The 11,896-nt window shown below is 44.5% G+C and overlaps 2 protein-coding genes across 2 annotated transcripts; both read left to right on the top strand.

The window, feature by feature from the left end:
* The first annotated feature begins 19 nt into the window (after positions 1–19).
* Positions 20–8,638, top strand: kdm2ab (lysine (K)-specific demethylase 2Ab). Its single transcript, XM_077732226.1, has 23 exons — positions 20–244; positions 583–623; positions 1,618–1,756; positions 1,975–2,053; positions 2,134–2,180; positions 2,287–2,465; positions 2,540–2,646; positions 2,750–2,843; positions 2,983–3,136; positions 3,211–3,326; positions 3,411–3,537; positions 3,619–3,896; positions 3,998–4,075; positions 4,195–4,461; positions 4,553–4,681; positions 4,777–4,863; positions 4,941–5,192; positions 5,576–5,605; positions 5,668–6,620; positions 6,682–6,845; positions 6,960–7,106; positions 7,231–7,446; positions 7,523–8,638. The coding sequence occupies exons 2-23, from the start codon at positions 588–590 to the stop codon at positions 7,702–7,704; spliced, it is 3,861 nt and encodes a 1,286-aa protein (XP_077588352.1). The 5' UTR covers positions 20–244; positions 583–587; the 3' UTR covers positions 7,705–8,638.
* Positions 8,639–8,807: 169 nt separating this feature from the next.
* aurkb (aurora kinase B) lies at positions 8,808–11,886 on the top strand. The gene is made up of 9 exons (XM_077733060.1): positions 8,808–8,954; positions 9,517–9,552; positions 9,787–9,859; positions 9,925–9,970; positions 10,193–10,381; positions 10,553–10,691; positions 11,019–11,167; positions 11,254–11,428; positions 11,555–11,886. The coding sequence occupies exons 1-9, from the start codon at positions 8,949–8,951 to the stop codon at positions 11,726–11,728; spliced, it is 987 nt and encodes a 328-aa protein (XP_077589186.1). The 5' UTR covers positions 8,808–8,948; the 3' UTR covers positions 11,729–11,886.
* Positions 11,887–11,896: the final 10 nt, after the last annotated feature.

Genomic DNA, 11,896 nt, shown 5'->3' with positions numbered 1-11,896 from the left:
AAAGGGGGCGGGCTCTACAATGTAGGCTGTTTTTTTTCCTCGGGTTTATGTGTTGTTTGACCAGCTGAAAATGGCGGCTCGGTTTGACGAATCCTTCTAACTTTATCGCCTTTATAGTCAAACGAATAATACAGCACCCCCGCGGCCAAGTAACATGAAGACCAACTTATTTAAGGAGCGACACACACGGAACTTGTGAATCGTCACTCCGGCTCTTGCGGCCAAACGGCGTCCCAACGTCGAGGTAAAGCCCCGAACTGCCAATGCTAACATCGGCTAGGTAGCTTGCGACGACTTATCAAAGAAATCGCAACAGGGCGAGCCCGTTGCGCCGTGTAATTTCCTCCACGTAAAAAGCAAAGGTTTTTCGGAATTCAACACTTTAAATATCTGATCGTCGAGACTACAGGACGTTACTTCAGTTTTTTCTAAACAATATTGGCACGGGATGCTAGCCTTAGCTTAGCTGTTTGTACCTAGCTTCGCCACTAAGAAGAATCCAAGTGTCAATACGGAACCAAGACATTGGATGATATCGTATTTTTTTTAACTGCTTCTCATGATCCGTTGCCTGTCGTTTAGAGACCATGGAGGATCCTCACACGCGGTACAGCAAACGCCTGGTAAGTAGTACCGATTTATTCCCGACTATCATAAAGCAGCTGATAGCGATCCGTGATCGATATGAAGATGGAGATGTTACGATTACGGACTTAATCGGGATTGTTGAAGCGGTTCCGTGCGTTGGGTACTGACTCTAAGGTCGTACTAGCGTTTTGTTTGGAGTGGGTCGTAAAACCAGACCAATGAAACAACTAAGTTCAAGATAGGGTCAAGTTCATTGTCTGACCTGACAGTGTTGTTATGACCTGCTCAACACTAATTGTCCGCTTCTTTTCTCTAAACTGTTATTGATATTATCTTTTATTCCAAATGCCAAAAAATAACCCCATTGTAGCGACTATAGTTGACAAAAGTCATAAAAACAAAACTGTAATTTAACCTCGGGAACATTTAATCCATATCATTATGAGCAACAGTAAACATACAGCAATATTTTGGCTCATTACAAACTGTAATGCACTTTTTATTTAATGTTTTGAAGACAGTAGTTTGACTGCAATTTACCCCAAGAAAGACTTGGGGGGTTGGGATATCTGATTTTTTTTGTGCTTGATCCATCTGTCTAGCCAAACAATGTTACATGTGGTGAATGGCAGAGTGTGGATGGGGTGGGGGTCTACAGGGGGGGGGGGGGGCAATGTGGGGAAGATTAACCCCTGTTCTATTGTCACAATATTATTTGGTATCCTGATAAACTGGTCTGAGCTTCTGAATTTATATTTTGGATTCTGGCAGTATCGAGCAATAGTTAATTTACATTATAGAAATTGTTTCTTAATCTTGGGAAACAATTTAAACTCTGGAAAACGCTTTTTATAACCCCCAAGCACATCATAAAGACATATTGTGGTTTTAGCGCATCATCGTGTCTGATTACTTTTGTCCTTGTAAAAAAATACTTAAAAAATAATTGTACAGTAGAGCGTGCCAAGCAGGAACTCTACAGCAGTAACGTAATAATGTAAAATTGTCACCTTCCTTCTTTTTCGCTAGCGTACTGGCACACGCCGGCGCTACCAGGATGACGGAATCTCCGATGATGAAATCGAGGGGAGGCGGATGTTTGACCTGGATGAAAAGTTGCAGTGTAGCAGGTTCGGCTCTGAATTGGTCAAACACATGGAGGGAAAAGGTGAGTCATCTAACCTTCATACCGTGTCATGGGTTGTTAAAGTTTCAGACTTGTGTTATTGTTGAGTATTTATTGTAGAGTTGTAAACAATATTTTGTGTGTTGGTGGTGGCTTGGCTAATCCATCTTCTCCTCGTTTACCCTTTTTTGTTCCGAGTACTCATTTTTGGTGGAAGGTTTTATGCTAGAAATGTTGCATTTGTTTACGGTCTCCCCCAGATTTCAACTTTGAATACATCCAACGCGGAGGGCTTCGAGATCCCATCATCTTTGAGAAATCTGAAGGCCTTGGAATACAGTTAGTGGTTTACCTTGACATCATATTCCAGTAAATGGACATGTGGATTAAAAAATGCTATTATCTTCTTCCTCATGCAGAATGCCAGACTCTGATTTTAGCGTGAGTGATGTCAAGGTCTTTGTTGGTAAGCTCCTGGCCATTATACTTATATTAACACATTCAGTTGAATATTTGGCTGAAATGGCATTCAAGTCTCCTTATTGATTAAAGTACCGTTTTACTCCCGGCAGGCAGTCGGCGTATCGTCGACGTGATGGATGTCAACACCCAGAAGGGCATCGAGATGTCCATGGCGCAGTGGCGGCGCTACTACGAGACGCCGCCGTCCGAAAGAGAGAAACTTTACAATGTCATCAGCTTGGAGTTCAGCCACACTAGACTGGAGAATCTAGTCCAAAGACCAGCTTCTGTACGAACACGTCAACCTTTTCTTCCTTCCCGCTGGCTTCCTCGATGACGAAACCTGCTATTGATTTATTTCAGGTGGACCTGATTGACTGGGTAGACAACATGTGGCCCCGGCACCTTAAAGAACGACAGAGAGACTCCACCAATGCCATCGTTGACATGCACTATCCCAAAGTACAGAAGTAAGTTTCATCTAGGAAGATGGGAAATGTACACACACAGTTGCTTAAATATACATACACCTTAATATTACATACACATTAATATTTTCTTCTCTTGTTACAGATATTGTCTCATGAGTGTGCAGGGCTGCTTCACGGATTTCCATATCGACTTTGGAGGCACTTCAGTGTGGTATCACATCCTACGAGGTGGAAAGGTCAGCAAGCACGTCTGGAAAAGTTCAAGCAAAACGTTGTTGGCGAACAGATCAAAACCTCTATTGTCACTAGAAATATTGCATTTCTTTCTTCTTCTTTCCACCCGTTTTGATGCCATTTTACTGGTGACTCTTGCAGGTGTTTTGGTTGATTCCACCAAGTCCTCAAAACCTGGAGATGTACGAAAACTGGGTCCTGTCAGGAAAACAGGGAGATATCTTCTTGGGTGACAAGTGTCATGACTGCCAGAGAATCGAGCTCAAGCCGGGCAACACCTTCCTGATTCCCTCAGGTTTGTCCCCAAATAAAATTCAACGCACAGGCTCGGTGCTCGCGCCATCGGTAAAACGCTGTGGGTCATTGCAGGGTGGATCCATGCTGTGTATACACCTGAGGATACCCTAGTTTTTGGAGGGAATTTCCTTCACAGCTTTAACATTCCCATGCAGCTCAACATCTACAGCATTGAAGATCGCACTCGGGTCAGCAACCTTACATTTGATCATGCTGAATTTCGTTTATGGTTCCACAGGGAGATTAAAAAAAAACGATTTTGATCCCTTTAGGTCCCAGCCAAGTTTCGCTACCCATTTTACTATGAGATGTGCTGGTATGTCCTGGAGCGATACCTCTACTGTCTGACCAACGTCTCACACCTCACCCCTGAATTCCAAAAGTACTCCCTCGGCGTAGGTTAGGACTCCGACGACGTATCATCTACAATGCTACCTATTGCTCTCGTCTCTTTGAAACTGACAAGATGTCTCTACGCAGGGCTGACACGAGCGGATCTCGGGATCAATGAGGAAACGGGCACCGGGACCTCCAATGGCGTCGACGGTGACATTGAAATAAAACCGAAAGAAACTGAAGAGGAAGAGATCAAAACGGAGGGAAACGAGCAAGTGCTTCCAAAACCGCAATCTACTTTGACCCCCTTTGAACTCGAAGGGTTGTGGAACCTGGTAGGGAAGCTGGAAGAATTGCCCGCTAACAAAAAGTGCATCCCTTCCGGGATCGAGAATGCCGAAGCCTTGCTCGAAGATACAAAGGTAGGTTTCCGTCCAATGATGCATTATTTCACACGCAAACTGAATTTGCACGGGTCTAAATATCATCATGGTTTTGTTTCGACACCCCTATTTATGTCTAGGCTGTACTGAAAGAGCATGTAACCGATAATGCCAAACTGTCCTACACTGGAGAACCCATTGTCAGGTGGCCCAAAAGAGTGAGTATTGAACTTAATGTAAAAACCTTCTATTTTTCGTTACGTCATGACATTGATACAATTGAAAGCACTTTTTCAACCAAATGGACTTATTACTTTGGCCTTGTTTTTTGAAACAGCCATCATGGTACCAACCTCCGTCACCCCCACCGGCGCCACCACCACCCTGCCGGCCCCGATTGGCCAACCCGCTTCACAAGCATTCCAGCCAGAGGTCCAACAAATCCTCGCGGATCTCCGCGTTGAGGCGCCGGCGCGTGCGATGCAAGACTTGTGCCGGGTGCCGCAGGAAAGAGTGCGGCGACTGTCAATTCTGTCTTGACATGAGAAAGTTTGGTGGCCCCGGAAGAATGAAGAAGGGCTGCATCTTGAGACAGTGTCTTATGGTGAGTTAGTGGATAAGCCGGGGTTTTCGAGGGTCTAATATGCCAGAAAATACGATAATAATATTAGTTTTTTTTTCTTTTTCTTGTTTAGCCTGCTCTGCCAAATACAGCCCGATGTGCCATCTGTCAAGAAGGGGAAGCAGAAGACTCTCATCCAAGCACTCACACACTGATGGAATGCTCCGTTTGTTCACGAATAACCCATCGGCGATGCATGAAGGTACATTTTGCTTTAAATGTAACAAATCGTATTCAAACCGTTTTTGTCTTCTCCGCTGACTGCCTGCTGCTACTCTTGCTGTTTTTTTTTGTCAGGATCCCGGCGAGGGGAAAATCAATACCGATTTACCCAGCTGCTGGGAATGTCCTAGGTGCTTTAACAGCAAAGACTCAGCGTCGGATGTATGCAGTCATTTTTTTCCTTCTGCTCTCAAAGCGCCAAAATTCACAATGAAATAATGCAAGTCTTTATTCCACAGCAGACTTATAGCGAGGAGGAGGAAGAGGAGGAAAGTGAGGCGTCGGAGAGCTCAACATCGATGCCTCCCGCCAAACCGGCTTATCGGGAAGGTATCGGTGTAGGGCAGAAGCTGATGCGGGGCAGACGTGGCAGGGCGTCATCGGGACCCACGTCCCGACCCACGGCTCCTCCGCCCTCGCAGAAACTGCTACTGCAGCATCGACAAAACCGCAAAAGAGTGAGTCTCCTGGAGATTCGACTCAAGAAAAGGGTAAGCCTCGGGGATATCTGATTATACAGTAATACCTCGCTACTTCGCGGAACGACTTGGACCACCCAAATCTACCGTATTCGATATACTGCGCACCCATAATTTGTGACTAAAAATTAGTATGAACATTTTTTACCACTTGTTCTCAGCCCAAGGATTGCATCAGTACTCATAAACCCAGTACAGGGGGTTTAAAAAAATACAAATAATAATAATAATTGCACACCATAAAAACATTACTTTGTTGATATTCACCTATTGCGGCAGGTCTTTGAACCTATTAACCGCGATAAACGAGGTATTACTGTAATTCCTGTACAACCTAGTATTCAACCTTCATGTGTACTAAAATGATTTTTTTTTTAAAATCCTCTTTATTGCAGATAAAACTAGAGCGGAGCAAAATTCTTGCAGTAAGTTCTTCACAAACTGAAACCACTTGGATGTGTGTCGAATAATATTTCTTTCCACTTAGCAAAGACAAGCAATGGAGCGTGCCAAGTTGCAGTCTCGCCTGCGCTCTCCAGCAAACACACTATCTCAGGGAAGGGGTCGTGGCGTCGCCCTGCCCAGCGGCTCCTCTCTCGGAGGCACTTCCAGGCCGACCGTGTCCCCCCAGCAGCCACCCCCGCAGCAGCAAAAGCAGCAGCCGTCCCCCAGTCTGACCCTTCAAGCCAAGGGAGAACTCCACAGAGGGCGGGGCAGAGGGGTGAGGCTTCGCGGAGGAGGAGCGGGTCGAGGGATGGCGGGCGAGAGGTTTCATCGGGGGGGATTAGCAGAAGAGAGCGAGGACAGTAGTAGCAGCAGCAGCAACGGAAGCAGCACCTCTGATGAGGACGAAGAAGAGAGGGTGCAAAATGGCAGGCCAGCCGGCGATAAAGAGAACCTGCCACACTGTAGGGACAAAATTGGAGATGAAGCAGAGCAGCCAGACTCCAAAGCCAATGGCGCAGAGTGCGACGAGATGGAGCGGGACGCCGCCGGATCGTTGGTCAAAGTGACGCTCCAAAAGCCCACCAAGGCGCCCTCTGCCATCGTCCCTAAACTAGAGGCCGTCGCTCCCCCGCCGGCCGCCTCGTCCACGACGCCCAACCGCGGCAAAACTCTCATCAGACCGCCCATCCGACACACCAGTAAACATTCCGGCAAGCACGAGCGCGCCTCCCAAGGTCAAGGCGTGGCTAAACGCCAAAAGGCCAGCGGCGCGGACAAGCTGAGCAACGGCGCCGGCTCGTCATCGTCGTCCTCCCAGCGTCCGCCGCATCGCCTGCCTCTGTCCGCCTTGCAGAAAGGAGGCGGGGCGGCCGACAAGGAGGCCATCGGGAGCGGGCCCGACTGCGAGAGGGAAGTTTGGGTGTCTGTCTTCCGCTACTTGAGTCGAGCAGATCTGTGTGTGTGCATGGCGGTCTGCAAGAACTGGTACAAATGGTGAGTCCTTGGAATTTTGCAAAAGAACCGCCATTGAGTGTAATAACGTGCTGGTGTGCAGGTGCCTGGACAAGCGGCTTTGGACCCAGATTGATCTGAGCATCAAACGCACAGTTACCCCCCAAGCGCTAACGGGCATCATAAAGAGGCAACCTGCTTCACTCAATCTTTCCTGGACCAACATCTCCAAAAAACAGCTAAGCTGGCTCGTTGGTCGACTTCCAGGTCAATATTTTACTCCCTTTTTCCCTTTTTTTTTCTCCCAGTGTTCAATTTATGTTTGACCCCATTCATTTTTTGAGAAACAACCAACTGACCTACGATCTTTGATTTTTCCAGGTCTGAAAGATCTGATGCTGGCAGGTTGTTCCTGGACGTCCATTTCTGCGCTGTGTTCTTCTACTAGTCCTCTCCTGCGCTCTCTGGATGTGCGACATGCAGACGGGGTCAAGGACGCGCAGATCAGGGATTTGGTCACTCCTCCAGGTGCCTTTTTAAAAATGTTTCCAATTAATTTTGGGAAATGCAGAGAGTACACCTGAGAGCTCATGATCATATTTTCCTATGCTAGTGTTTTTAAAGTGCTAAATTTGACTTTTATCATGTTTAGGCTGCGACAACCGCAGTCATTTGAGAGCCATGCAGTGCTTGCGACTCTCCGGTTTGGACATCAGCGACTCCACCCTGCGCCTGGTCATCCGCCACATGCCCCACTTGACCAAGCTGGACCTTTCCCATTGCAACAGCCTCACGGACCACTCCATCAACCTGCTGACGGCGGTGGGTTCGTCCACCCGGAACACGCTAACGGAACTCAACTTGTGCGGTAAGAAACCAACAGCCCGCGGCTTCATCTGGCCTGTTTGGCTCATTAGCCGCTGTGCTTTTTTCTTGGGTGACAGGGAGCGGCAAGCTCACCGACACGTGTCTAAAGTATCTCCGCCGTCTGTCCTGCATCTCGCTACTCGACCTGCGAGGCTGTAAAGGAGTTTCCCGCAAAGCGTGCGAATCCTTTATCTCAGAGTTATCCGTCAACGCGCTTTATTGCCTGTCGGACGAAAAACTCATCCAGAGAATATCCTAAAGACGGACGGATTCGAGAGACGTGGCAACTCCAGGACGTTTCCGTACAACGGAAAGGCTATGATGCAGGAGGGAGCCTATTGTTTTTTCTTTTTTTTAAATTTTAACACCAAAAGCGATTACTCGCTTATCACCCGCTGTTGTCGAAAGGGACAATTGACCTAAAAAAAGACTCAGGATTCCTTATTTTTTATTTGGGGGGTTGGTTGGGGGCGGGGGTGAAATATAGGTCATTAATGAGGTGTGTTCAAAGACATGTTCATTGAATTTCACCTTGGGTTTAAGATCATGTCGCTTCTTTTTTTGCCTCACGCACAGCAGTTTTTGGGTCGTTATTCTTTAAATGTCAACTTTTGACGAGTCCCTGAGTTGTAAAGGCATATTCATGGTAGGTTTGCATGAACACACGAAGAAGGAGTCTCATTAATCGGGGAACAAGATCTTTTTGTTCTATAAATTCAGTTATAAGCCAAGGAGCAGGTGTCACTTCAATGGTGCATTTTAGACCACCATTTGACATCAGGTGCTATTATTTCCAAACTCTTGTTTATGTACAGAGACTGTTTAGAGAAATTTTGTGATACTCCTGCTCCAAAACTGTTTAGATCTATTTTTCTCGGGTGGATTCATTTTTTTTCTTCTTCACTGAGTCCGTTCAATTTAGTGGTATATGGTTTGTTTTGTTTTGGTCCGGGGATAATATTGTCTGTCTGTTTGCATCCATCAAGTTACTACTTTCCCTGCTACAAGCTCATGGGAAAGAGTGCTCAATTCTGCAAATGAAAATATAGTATATACTTTTGTGTAAAACATTTCCCTCTTTTGGTGTTGAAACACGGGGATTCTTGTAGCATTATAATTATTTTCGAATTGTTTTTAAACTTCCATGTTATATGTATTATTTTTCAAGAAAAATAAAAATCAATGAATTTGAATGTTTAGATTTTTTTTTAACTCATGCTGATTTCACTTTGTTGCTTGGGCAATAATTTCACAAAAAAACGATTGGGGTGGTTAATTGAAAAATTACAATTTTTACTCCTACTGTATTCGTTATTCGTGGAGGCATTCTAACGAAATGAAAAGTACCTGATATCACCAGGAGGCGGCAGTAACTCGTATCGGCGTCGAGTGTGCTTGAAATAAAGAGAGGAAGAAGAAGGCATTTTGAAAATAGTTGGCGGCAGCGTTGTTGCAGTGAAAGCGTCAAAGCTACCTCTACAAAGTTGTCTCTTTATCACACACATGCAGGTAAACCTTGTTTCTCGTTTTTATTCTTGAGCTTATTCCCTACAGGAGTAAATAAGCCGTGAGAATCATTCTTTTTTGCGTAGTTAATGCAGCGTTTAACGACAGAACTGACCGATGTTGTGTTAGCATGCATCTATGTTAAACCGAGAACAATGTAAAGCTTCCTATCCATTTTGTAAACATGATTAAAAGCATACGCACGGCGTATAAATTGTTGTAGATAAAGTGCTTTTTTGTCGTTGCCTTATTGTGCTATGTACCAAGAATCGTTCTGTTAACCCCGACCCATCCGTGAAAAATATGAACTACGAACATTTAAAAATGTTTTGTTTAAAGTGGTACGACCCGCACAAAGTATTGCTTGAAAACTGGAAAAGTTACAGTGGCCTTAACTGTCGTTTTTTTTTTTAAATTAGAATTGCAGGCATTCGATTCAAGTGTTTATACGACTGTTTTAATGATTGCTATTACATCTTTTCAATTGAAAATTAATTTCAAATGGCCCTTAAAAATGACAATGATCAGCACTTTATAAATACAAATATTGTTTCCCCCTTCATAGAATAAAGAAAATCACGAGCCACGGGCTTCACACCAGGTCAGTTTTTTGCTTTTTTCTATCTGTTCATAAAAGGTTTAAATTGGTCTATGTATGGTTTTAACCCTTTAATGAGCAGTTGGCTTTTTTTGTGGAAATACAAGTCGCAATACTAACATTTGGTATACGTATGTGTCAATGTGGCCTATACAACCCAAAATATAATGTTCGCATGTGGACTACAGCTGATATTTTAGCGAAGAAAAAAATGACATTTATTTATTCATTTCCCAGACCCACAGCATGGCGTCGGGCCCGCAGCGTTTTGTCAAGCCGTTGGCTGGTGGCAGCAAAACTGTTATCCCAGGTAATTTCAGTCTTGACACATTTCCACATAATGACTGGACTGACAAAATCCATATTTTTCTTTAGGTCCTATAAGAGCGTGTGGTACTTCATCCTCTAGTTTGGTTTCAAAGTGAGTATCTTTTTTCTGTTCAGCCTATTGAAGCACATTTGTCTCTTCTCAGCACTCAAGTAATTTTTGTTTGGTGTCTAGCTGTTTTTTGGGTGATACATTGGACTTAACTTTATTATGAATTGTTATTGTCAGAACATTTCATGGTGTTTGTCACTAGTAGATGTCCAATCTATTTTCAACTATTGTCCCAATTTTTATTTATTTTTTTGCTCTTTTTAGGAAAATTAGCATTAAAGACTTTGACATTGGTCGACCCCTGGGAAAAGGCAAGTTTGGCAACGTGTACCTTGCCAAGGTAAAAGAGCTGCAAGCCGTCGTGGCCCTGAAGGTCTTGTTCAAGTCCCAGATGGAGAAAGAAGGCGTGGAGCATCAACTCAGGCGGGAGATCGAGATTCAGGCTCATCTCAAGTAAGTTGGAAGTTTGCTTCAGGGAACAGATATTTTGTATTTCCGCATTTTTGTCCGCTTTGAGCGCCCCCTCCCAGGACGGGAATAATTTTGCCAAAGAAAAGAAATCATGTGAATGGCAGTTGTCATCTGGAATAGTCACACGTGGTATTGCTTGTTTTTCTTCTTCAGGCATCCCAACATTCTTCGCTTTTACAACTATTTTGATGATCGCAGTAGAGTATTTTTGGTGCTGGAGTACGCGCCTCGCGGAGAGCTGTACAAGGAGCTCCAGAGATACGGACGATTTGACGACCAGCGCACTGCCACCGTAAGACACAGTCAGCCATTTAATCAGTGGTAATATATTTAAAAAAAAAAGACAGTTTAGAAAAAAAATGTACTTTATTTTTGATGATTAAAAAAAATGGAGAATATCTACTATTAAGTCATTCGTTGTCATCTGCACCCTATCAAAATAAAATGGCCCGTTTTTTAAAAAAGCTCAAAAAGAGGATTTGGACAATTCTGGGCTCAATAATTTCGCATTGCACTAAAAACGAAAATCTATATTTCACAGAAAATAACTCATAGATTTGGCGACCCTGTTGGTGATTACTTTCTGCTCAGTTGAACTTGTCACTGCTTGCTTTTTCAGTACATGGAAGAAATCTCAGATGCACTTTTGTATTGTCATGCCAAAAAAGTCATCCATCGCGACATCAAGCCGGAAAATCTGCTTCTCGGCTACCGCGGGGAACTGAAAATTGCCGATTTCGGTTGGTCCGTTCATGCACCTTCTCTCAGGTAAAGGGCTTCCCTTCAAATGGAAAATGTGCTTTTATTTTGATTTTTTTGTTGTTGCAAACTTGAGCGCATCATTGTGCCGGCAGGCGTCGTACAATGTGCGGCACGCTGGATTACCTCCCCCCCGAGATGATCGAGGGTCGCACCCACAGCGAGAAAGTGGATTTGTGGTGCATTGGAGTCCTCTGTTTTGAGTTTCTGGTGGGCAGTCCTCCCTTTGAAACTCAGTGTCATTCTGAAACCTACAAAAGAATTATGAAGGTGGGTCATTCGGGACATTTTTCTTCTTGGCTTTGCTTCCAAATAAACTGTCGTTTTGGTCAAAGTATGTCGAGACGCTGGAACCATTTTCACAAATTGATAGAATGGCGTGTGGGTTTTTCGCAGGTGGATCTGAAGTTTCCAGAGGTGGTCTCCGAAGGCGCGCGGGATCTGATCAGCAAGTTACTGCGCCACTGTCCGACCGATCGCTTGGCGCTGCAGTCTGTCATGGATCACCCGTGGGTTCGTGCAAATTCACGACGAGTCTTGCCACCCGTCTGTCCCGTTAAAACTTCGTGAGAACTTCTTTTAAAGTTTTATTGCTATATACTGTTGGCGTATGTGTCTGTTCCCAACCATGCTTTTATATGTAAAGTTTACTCACTGTACTGACTTGGGCTTGTACAGTGTGGTGTTTTATTTACTTGCCCATCTCAATAAATGAGAATATCGTTGAATAGTTCCTTT

This window comes from Stigmatopora nigra, chromosome 14 (genome assembly GCF_051989575.1).
Source record: "Stigmatopora nigra isolate UIUO_SnigA chromosome 14, RoL_Snig_1.1, whole genome shotgun sequence".
NCBI lineage: Eukaryota > Metazoa > Chordata > Actinopteri > Syngnathiformes > Syngnathidae > Stigmatopora > Stigmatopora nigra.
The sequence above is the reverse complement of the archived record's forward strand: the minus strand, read 5'-3'. Positions and strand labels throughout refer to the sequence as shown.